This window comes from Galeopterus variegatus, unplaced genomic scaffold, assembly GCF_000696425.1.
Source record: "Galeopterus variegatus unplaced genomic scaffold, G_variegatus-3.0.2 Scaffold5984, whole genome shotgun sequence".
In the NCBI taxonomy this organism is placed as follows: Eukaryota; Metazoa; Chordata; class Mammalia; order Dermoptera; family Cynocephalidae; genus Galeopterus; species Galeopterus variegatus.
The window spans coordinates 1-10406 of NW_007732095.1; the positions used below are offsets into that span (position 1 = coordinate 1).

Genomic DNA, 10406 nt, shown 5'->3' on the forward strand with positions numbered 1-10406 from the left:
CCTGTCAGAGGTGTAGTTTGCAAATATTTTCTCCCATTCTTGAGGACCTGAAATGGGGAGGGCTGGACCAGGCCCGTGTGGGGGTGACGTGCTCGCCAGTTGGATGTGCAAGGGCCCTGCACTGACCACTCTCTTTAGCCGGGCACCTTTCATGCATTTTGGGGCTGGCACTCAGTACAGAGTGGCACACACAGGACAGCAACGGATCCTGGCATTTGTCTGCTCTTAATTTATTAAGCAGATAGACATTCTGCTTAATTTAATTAAACTAATTAAATTCTTAATTTTTCTTAATTTGATTGTGCTGTTTATTTATTAAACAGAAATTTTATTCAGATTTTTTAAAATTTTATTTTTTATTGATTGTATATATTCATGGGGCACAGAGCTGACCGTCAGCACGTGTGCCCAAGATGTGGCAGTCAGGCCAGTACTGTCAGCATGCCCACCCCAGGTCAGAATTCTCAAACCGCATGTCAGCTGGAGTTTCCTGGGTTTTTTTCCCTACTGTCTTCTCATTCTTCATCCCCAAAACTGTCCCTTAACGTCACTGTGGTTGGCGGCCCCGGCCCCCACGTGAGGGTGAAGCCCTTCTGGAACTCTCCCTGCTCACCGCTGCCTCCCTTTGCTCCTGCGCAGGCCTCGGCGGGGCCGTCGGCTACGTGCTGGGTGGGCTGGACTGGACCCAGACCTTCCTGGGCAACTGGTTCAGAACGCAGAGCCAGGTGCTCTTCTTCTTTGCCGCCGTCATCTTCACAGTGTCCGTGGCGCTGCACCTCTTCAGCATCGAGGAGGAGCAGTACAACCCGCAGCAGGACCGCTGCACCGAGGAGACCGCCCTGCCCAGCACCCGCCTCAGCGCCTTTGACAGGGGCGCGCAGCTCGGCGGCTCCCTTTTGCCAGACGAGGTGCAGTCGGAGCATGAGCTGTCCCTGGACTATCTCAGCGTGGACATAGTACGCAGCAAGAGCGACTCGGTGCTGCACGTGCCCGATGCCACACTGGAGCTGGAGCCCGAGCTGCAGTTCCTGCACGACATCGAGCCCTCCATCTTCCAGGATGCCTCCTACCCCAACACGCCCTGCAGCACCAGCCAGGAGCTCCCGCAGGCCAAGCTGTCCCGCCGGTCCACGTTCCTCAGGGAGACCATGAAAGAAGATGACACCCTGCTCGATAACCACTTGAATGAGGCAAAAGTCCCCAATGGAAGCGGATCTTTGCCAAAAGATGTCCCCAGCAGCTCCAGCAGGGTGGACGTGAAGCCCTCGGCTGTGTCTGCCTCTGCGCGGCGGCGCCGGCACAGGTTCCACCGGCAGGCCTCCAGCACCTTCTCCTACTATGGCAAGATCGGGTCCCACTGCTACCGCTACCGGCGGGCCAACGCGGTGGTCCTGATCAAGCCGTCCCGCAGCATGAACGACCTGTATGACCTGCAGCAGCGGCAGCGGCAGCGGTGCCGGCGCAGGAACCAGAGTGGGGCCACCAACTCCAGCGGGGACACGGAGAGTGAGGAAGGGGAGGGTGAGACCACCGTGCGCCTGCTGTGGCTGTCCATGCTGAAGATGCCCCCAGAGCTGATGCGGCTGTGCCTGTGCCACCTCCTCACCTGGTTCTCCGTCATTGCCGAGGCCGTGTTCTACACCGACTTCATGGGCCAGGTCATCTTCGAAGGGGACCCCAAGGTGAGTGTTCAGGCCCCTGAGCGGGGCACACAGCTTCTCAGCACCCCCAATTCTGTAGGCTGGGAGGCCACTGGTTACGACACAGGCCTCTGCATCGGGGGCCTCTTCCAAACCCACTTGATGGCCCCTTGTGCCCTGGTGCCTGTGGGTGTCAGGGATGTGTAGGGGGAGGCACACGGCAGGCAGCTGGGCATCGTGCACCTCTATTAGGTGGTTGGAGCATCATGCAAGCCCAAAATGGGGGTTCGCAATGGGGTCCAGTCACGAAGGCCAAGTGCTGTCACAGGGCGGGGTCACTTTGAGAAGGCCAAGTGGGGCTTTGCCTGGGCTGTCTGTTGCTGCACATCAGACTTACCTCTATTAGGTGGTTGGAGCATCATGCAAGCCCAAAATGGGGGTTCGCAATGGGGTCCAGTCACGAAGGCCAAGTGCTGTCACAGGGCAGGGTCACTTTGAGAAGGCCAAGTGGGGCTTTGCCTGGGCTGTCTGTTGCTGCACATCAGACTGCCCCAAAGTCAGCCGTCACAATAATGACCTGTTGTCACTTGTGCCAAGCTCCGCTGGCAGTTCTCTGGTCCTGTGGTACCAGCTGGGCTCACAACTGTGGCTGCATTTGCCGCCTGGCCAGGAGGGCCAAGATGGCACACGCTCAGACCTCCTGTCCCCTTCCTGAGCTCAGCCCTTCTTTTTCCGGGTCTAGTCTGAGCTGCTCCATGTGGCATCTCCAAGAGGGCAGAGGCAGAGGCTGCAGAAGAGTCACTTCTGCAAGTTTACAGCAGCCCAGATTCGTGAAGCAGGGACAGGGGCAGGAAGACTCCACCTCTTTTGGGGGGAGGGGTGGCAAAGGGCTGGGAGGGATTGAAAACTATGTACTGGATAGTGACCTGGACTTGGGGGTGACTTACCTACAGTTGAAGTGTAAGAACCTCCTTTGCACAGAGGGTATAGCAGATACTCTGCTAAGCCCCAGTCTCATTTTTGAAACAGGCCCCCTCCAACTCAACCGCCTGGCACTCCTACAATGCCGGGGTGAAGATGGGCTGCTGGGGCCTGGTCATCTACGCTGCCACCGGTGCTATTTGCTCAGGTAAGAGGCCTCTGGGTTAGGTAAGCATTCACAGCGCAGAAGGTGCTCAGCGATTGGAAATATGCACAAGGGAATCCTGCCCCTTACAAGGTGGAGGTGTCAGCCAGACTCTGGCTTCTGCCTGAACAGGGCCGTCCTTCAAGGGAGAAGCATCAAAGTGCATATGTCCTTATCTTAGGGAAAAAGGCTCCTATGTGCTGATGCCAGGAACAGGGTATTGCTGAGACCCCTTTGGAGGCCATCCTGCAGTGTCCCCTCCAGTGACACTGTCCAATGTTGATGGTGCCTCTGTTTCGGGGAGCCTTCCCTAGGGGGCTCGGCCAGCAGTCAGAGGAGCAGGAAGGAGCAGTGTCCAGTCTGCATGGATGAGAGGATGCTTCCGGTGGGTGCTGCTTTGTTTCAAAAGCTGGGAGTCTGGGTGGCAGGTTTCATTCCTGGGAACAGCACGCCCAGACTCGCCTTGGGGGATGGGTGTGACCACAGTCTGGGGTCCCCAACTGAGTCTGGCCTCCTAGCAGTCTGAACCACAGAGAAGGCCAGCTTTGTTTCAGTCTGAGCTGGCTTGAGGGTGACCAAAGTCAATACCACATGGTCACCCAGAAGCCAGCATGACAGCGACCCAGTGTTGTCACTGCTTTAATAAATCCTCAGGAGAGCACTGGAGCCGCTTCCTGGAGGAGGTGATGGTTGAGTCACTGGGTCAGGAAGGGTGAACAGGAGATCAGAGAGGTACCCACAGGAAAACCCACAGTGAGCAACCTGTGACCTGAGGCAGGACTGCCAGTGCTGCCCTGCTTCAAGAGGATGAAATCGTCCTGGGTTTAGGGCCAGGGAAGGCAGCAAGTGGGCGTGGCTTGGTGGCCTGGCAGGTCAGGGAGGCCCCCAGGGGCTGCAGGAAGGGCCAGCTTATAGGATCTGGGACCAAGGAGGGCAACTTCTCTCTGAGGTGCTGGGGCCACTGGAAGCTGCAGGTTGTGAGCTGGGAGCATGTTTGGGGGCACATGGCAGCCAGGCCAGAGGAGAAGGTATCTTCCTGTATTTGAGAGGGCCGAGGTTCAGCCGCAGGAAGCAGGCAATGTCCAGGTAAGGGATGGGACAGCAGAAGGAGACGACAGGAGCGAGTACTTGGTCAGTGTCCCTGTGGTCCTTCCTGCAGCCCTGCTACAGAAGTACTTGGACAACTACGAACTGAGCGTCAGGGTGATCTACGTGCTGGGGACGCTGGGCTTCTCCGTTGGCACAGCCGTGATGGCCATGTTCCCCAACGTCTATGTTGCCATGGTCACCATCAGCACCATGGGCATCGTCTCCATGAGCATCTCCTACTGTCCCTATGCCCTGCTAGGGCACTACCACGACCTCAGGCAGGTGCGTCCAGCCCAGGGCCCCTCTGCTCCCCTGCCCATGGAGCTCAGCCCCTTCCCCAGGGGATATTCAGGACCCCGCTTGTCCCCTTCGGTCCTCAGCTTTGAAATGGCTCCTGACAAGCTGACAGAGCTGCTGCCTGCCCCTGCCCCTGCCCCTACAGTGCCCTCAGACACGGCGGCCACCCCTGAGGGGAGGGAAGCTGCAGACAAGCACTGTCCCGTCAGATAGAGGGCGAGCCGCCCGGCAAGTCCACGCTTCCTAGGAGCCACGTGTAAAAAAGTAAAAAGACCGATGACATTAATTTTAATAGCATATTTTATTTAACTCTGTATATTTAAAACATTATTTCAACCTCTATCCAATATATAAAAATTAACTATTCTACATTCTTGCTAAGCCTTTGAAATTGAGTGTCTCACACCTGCAGCACGTCGCAGTTCAGACGAGCCTCATTTCAGATGCTCAGTAGCGGCAGCTCAGGTGGACACCACAGTTCTCAGTCTTAACATAGATCCTTGCAGAGGGAAAGGAAAAAACAAAAAGCTCATGTCTCCTTCCTAAACCTAAACTATGTTTATTCATCTAATCTCTTACATAAGTATTAAAGCAAAATAAATGTGCTGATTAGATGCATAGTAAATACGATAGTAATGAAAATCTAAGTTAACAGCATTGTTTTTTAAGTAAACTTTTAAATTGCAGTATGACATGACTACTGAATCTTAAGTGAGCAGAGTCATGGCTTTTGGGAAGGAAAAACACACTTGTAGAACCCACCCAGACCAAGACAGAGCCTTACCAGGGCCCAGAGCCCCTCGGGCCCCTCCCCTCTCCCCAGAGGTCACCATTGTGCTGACGTCTGACACCATGTATTCCTTTTGCCTGTTTCTGAGCTTTGTACAGTGGAGCATCTGGCTCCTCGAGTCCCCCGTTCTCTGCAGCTCACTCACTGCTTGTGGGGGCAGCCTCGATGAGCTTCACGTCCCGCGGTGGGACCAAATTTGTCACCCACCCTCCTTTGATGGAGTTTGGGTGATAATGCCACGCCTAATGGGGTTGGTGAAGTTGCTTCCACTTTTGTCCCCTCCCATGAGCTAGAACTTTCTGCTTCTCCTGCCTACATGGTGCTGGGTAGGAGTTGGGGGTGGGGACTCAAGCAGGAATGGTTCCCAAGTTCAGTGAAAGGCCAGTTTTGTTCCCAGACTTTTTTTTTTGGTGATTGGCCAGTACGGGGACTGGAACCCTTGACCTTGGTGTTCTCAGCCTCACACTGTCCCAAGTGAGTCACCAGCCAGCTGAGTCACAGTCTGCACCTCTGCTGTGCTGGCTGGGATGAGCCTCCCCCACCCCTCACACGTGTTCCCTCTCTTGCAGTACGTCAACCACAGCCCCGGGAACTCCAAGCGAGGCTTCGGCATCGACTGCGCCATCCTGTCCTGCCAGGTCTACATCTCCCAGATCCTGGTGGCATCCGCCCTCGGGGGCGTGGTGGATGCCGTCGGGACCGTCCGTGTCATTCCCATGGTGGCCTCCGTGGGCTCTTTCCTAGGCTTCCTGACTGCCACATTCCTGGTGATCTACCCCGAGGTGTCAGAGGAAGCCAAGGATGAGCAGAAAGGCCTGTCCTCCCAGCCTGTCGGTGATGGCAGCAGCGGGGGCCGCGAGAAGCCCACTGTCCTGAAGCTCTCGCGGAGGGCGGGCCTGCACGCACTGGTGGAGTCGGAGTCAGTGGTCTGAGCCACACTCCTGGTGACACGTGCTCCCAGGCAGGCGCAGGGGACGGCGGGGAGCAGGAGAGGCGCTGCTGCTCCTGCGGCAGCACAGACAGGCCTTTCCCAACATGTAGGTGACATTCAGTAGTCATAGGGTAGGCTGAGCTGAGCTCCTAGGCAAAAATGCCACACTAATTACTTTTTCCACAATTAAAAAAAAATCATTTGAAATCTTTTTAATTGAAAAAGATCTTTTAATTTCAACTTTGTCTTTTATTCTGCAGGTATATTATTCTGCATGTTTTTACATTGTAAAACATTTACAATATAGACAATAAGCAATTTAGAAAAAAATAAGATTTTTCATTTCTAAAATTTAATTGAAAACAAAAAGAATCTGACGTCCTTTGCTATATCTTATCTGAATACTTCAGGTAATAGTAGTGTAGTCAATGACTAAGACATTTTTATCAAATTTTTTCTCTGGACACCTACAGGTATTTGGACCTTCTGTCAGATCTTGTCACATTTTGTTGGTGCTGCAGCTGTTGGAGAGTATTTTTCTTTATGATTATTTTAGAAGAAAGCATTCTCTTTTTCATGACTGTGGTTTTCTTAGAAAACCAGTGTCTCTTCTTTCCTCGGAGAGTGTGACACGTGGTGCCCAGGGCAGCCCTGCTCCTGGGCAGGGCCCACACCAAAGCTGGGAGGAGCCCTGGGGTGGGGCAGGGTGCCATCGGGGGCACCCATGAGCTCTCTGCGTGGCCATGTGTGCGTGTGCGTGTGTGTGAGCGTGTGTGTCACAGTGCCCTCCTGGGAGGCTGTCAGCCCCTGCAGACCCCTCCCCACATCAGGGAAGGAAGCCATTGGCTCCGCGTTGCACTTTGATTTCGTCTCTAAACCACGTGCTGGGGAACCCTCGGCAGAGCTTCGGGTGGACACTGCCTCCCACGTCCCGCCGCAAGGCTACCTCGGGTATGTGTGGGACAGCGGCCTCGGGACAGGGAGCAGGAGTGCGTGGGGGACCTGCGTGCCAGAACCGCTGGAACTCTGTGACTTCCTCGCCTGCTGGCCCTCTTGACTCTGGAATTTGGAACAGCACAAGAAGCATGCGTCTGTCTGGACAGAGGGAAGGCCACCTCGCCGGAAGGCTCGTGAGTGTCTTCGATTTCAGCAAATAAGCAAAACTCGGACTTGGGGGAAGTACAGTCGTCATATACTGCAGCTACTGGAAAATGTTTTTCAAATCACCATCTCTCTATAACTGAGCGGTTTCTGCTCTTGTCTGAAACGGTCTAAGCTTCCTGAGATCAGGAGAAAGAGGCCCCCTGCACACTACATGGATAAAGTCAGACAATTGTAATATTTTTGCTGCCTCAAGTTAATGTTTTTTAAATAAAGTACTTTAAAATGCACGAGAATCATGCTGCAATATGATCATTCTAAAGCAAATATACATACACACATATATTTCAAGATGAAACTAAACAGTTTTTAAATAAGTTACTTGAATTTTCTGTGCATTTAAAGGAATGACTGTTTAACTTACTTGACAGCCTGTGGTCTTGCCGTGTCTCTAGCCACTGGTGGCACTGTGTAGGTCATGTGTCTTGTATCAGGTAGCAGCAGTTTGGTGCCTGTTCACTTGGGGCGTGTGATCATGCCAATGAGGGCACGTTCCACCAGGCCATGTGTCCTCCCTCAGAAGCCCTGGACCACAGAGGACTGACTTCAGGACTCGAACATCTTCTGTATGTGTTAAACCTGCAGAATGGCCTTGTGAGTCCCGTGCTCGGACAAGGGAGAGGCCGACTACTGAAAACACTGCTGGCGTTGCTGTGAACCCTTCCGCCAGTGGGAGCGTCATCAGTGGGGCGTTCTGTCTCTTCTCCTCGGGGTGACAGGCACCCAGGGGTTCCTCCCCTCAAGCCGGGCATCTTTGCAGCTCACTCCTATGCAACTCGATTCTCTTTTCTGGCTTTAAGATTGTAGCTCCTCCTTCCAGAGACATTTGCTTGGTTGTCAGGACTGTGGCTGCCAGTCATGGCCTCTGTTAGTTGATTTATCCTGCTTCCTATCCTGGTGACTGGAAAACAGAAGCAGGAGAGCAGAGAATATGGGGTGGGGGTAGGACTGACCCCAGTCAAGATCTGAAACACTTGAACCAAACACATGGCTCCAGCCAGGAGAGCCGCACCTCGTCCAGGGCGCACACCCTCCTATGCAGCACTCACAGAAGCCGCATGTGCAGGAGGCCTGGCTGTGACTTGAGTTTTTGGAGGAAAAAGGGCTTGGCAGTCACCACCTGAACAGCTGCTCACAGAAGCCGCGTGTGCAGGAGGCTCAGGGCCTGGCTGTGACTTGAGTTTTTGGAGGAAAAAGGGCTTGGCAGTCACCACCTGAACAGCTATTAACCCTTGAGATCCTGGGCTTAGCTTGACCGTGATCTGAAACAATAAAGACTCTAAGTGTGTGTTAAACACATCATGTAAGTTTTATGAAGAAAAGGGATTATAAAGAAGAGTAATATCGCGCGTGACTGAACTTTCGTGTTAGGCGGGGAAAGCGACCTCGTGTCATGTCTGTTTCTACACAGAGGCCTTGGCTTTGTCCCGCTTCTTGGCCAGGCAGATGTCTGCTGCGTGCCGTGCAGCGCCACCTCTGTCCTGCACGCGTCTGGTTTGTGTAGCGTTCTGACTCCTCCACGCGCAGACCAGCCTGCGTCTAGACCACTGCCCCCCTAGCATGTTTGTTACTCTGTGGTTGACTCTTAATAAACTTTTCTCTCCATGGTGACATCGTGGGTGTGTCTGTGTCACCTCCCCATGGGTCGTGCTCTGCTCTCCTGGAGCTGGAAAACCTGGGGCCCCTCCCTGGGACCCCCAGCCCAGGCCTCCTTCAGCTCAGCCCTCCGTCCTTGCACCCTCTGCCTGCCTCACCTTGTGGCTCTGGCCCTTCCTTCCAAGTGCCTGTTGGGGTGGGGTCTCGTGTCCTCGCCCTGCTAGAAGATTCCTGACTCCTCTAAAGAGAGCGTTTGAGGGAACCAGCCAGCCTATGCGTGTGTGGCCAAGCCGGGCGGTGGGCAGTAGGTGACCTGGTGTGTGTGCCGGGCCTTGGTGACCCCACTGTGCTGCAGGGTCCTGGGCTGGCTGGATGAAGCTCCCCTGGCCTTCCCCCGCAGCATGATGGGTCATCTTGTCGTGAAGGGGGACCAGACTTACCAAGGTCACACAGCTGTTGGGACTTGAACCCAGAGTGGGCAGATTTGTTCAAAGGCTCCTCTGACCTGGGCTGTGGGGCACAGGGGCGCTGCTGAATCCGGGCGCAGAAGAGGCCCCACCCAGGCGGGGTTGGGGTGTGGCAGGGTCCGGCTTGAACCACAGGTAGTGGGAGAAGGGCTCCGATGGCAGGGGAAGCCTAGAACCCCCGCCCCCGGCTGCGAGTCCCCGCTCGGCCACTCCCCCGCTGTTATCTGGGCGCCCCGAGGGTAGAATGCGGGCTGGTGGCCCTGTCGTGGGGACTGACGGGATGGACGCGTTCCCACGCCTGCAAGGGTGCGGACTCCAGCGCCTGCAAGTGGGGAAGGGAGCCGGGCCGCCCGGACTCGAGAACCCCGAGAAGAGCGCGCGGCGCCCCCTGCCGGCCGCCTGGTGCTCACGGCACCCTCCGCCCCCGGCCCGGTCCCCACCAGGCAGGGCGGGGCTGCAGAAGCCTCGGCGCACCCCAGGCTCGGGGCTGGGCGCTGGGGACACACAGGAAGGTGCGTACCCGCTGAGGGCGGCGGGACCCGACATCCCGGCGCTTCCCTTCCAGACGGAGGGGGGCGCTTGGCCACCGCGCGGCAGTCACCGCAGCTACGGAGATGTCACCCCAGGACCGGGCCGGAGCGGTGGGCTCCCGGACGCTGCGAGCCCTGCACCCCGAGGTCCGATCAGCGCTCGGATCCCCCTGCGTGCGGGCGGGGAGGGCGGAACCGGCGCCCCCTAAGCCCCTGCCCCAGGGGAGTGAGCGGCGCGTCCGGGCTGGAGCGGGCACCGTGCAGGTCGCCGAGGCAGGCGAGCCGGGGCAGGCGCGGTACGCACATCCCACCTGAGCGGCCCCAGCGAGCAGAGGTTAAGCCAGGTGCTGCGCCCCTGTCCTCGCTGCCCTCCCAGGCGCTTCCTGAGGATGTGACCTGCGCCCCTAGTGGCCGTCACGGGGCAAAAAGCAGCCAAGAGCGCGGGAAATCAGTGTCCCAGTCCCCTCCCAACCCGCACAGCCTTCCCGTCTTTGTCTCCACATATGCTGATATTAAAAATTTTTGATCCTAGGGCCGGCCCGTGGCTCACTCGGGAGAGTGTGGTGCTGATGACACCAAGTCAAGGGTTAAGATGCCCTTACCAGTCATCTTTTAAAAAAAAAATTTTTTTTTTTTTATCAAAAATTAGACCACTGTGTAAAGTTTTGCAATCTGTATTCTTTTGTTCAGCAAAATATCTTGATGATCTTTCCTTTTTAGTGCATTCTTTTTTTTTTTTTTTTTTTTTTTTTTTTTTTTTTCGTGACCGGCAATGGATC

At 55.5% G+C, this 10406-nt stretch overlaps 1 protein-coding gene across 1 annotated transcript; it reads left to right on the forward strand.

Moving 5' to 3' along the window:
* Positions 1 to 639: 639 nt before the first annotated feature.
* On the forward strand, positions 640 to 7270 carry LOC103605680 (solute carrier family 45 member 4-like; the record flags this gene model as incomplete). The annotated part of the gene is made up of 4 exons (XM_008590301.1): positions 640 to 1682; positions 2670 to 2769; positions 3926 to 4137; positions 5512 to 7270. Coding segments are annotated over 4 exons (1718 nt in total), but the record flags the coding sequence as incomplete, so codon positions are not given.
* Positions 7271 to 10406: the final 3136 nt, after the last annotated feature.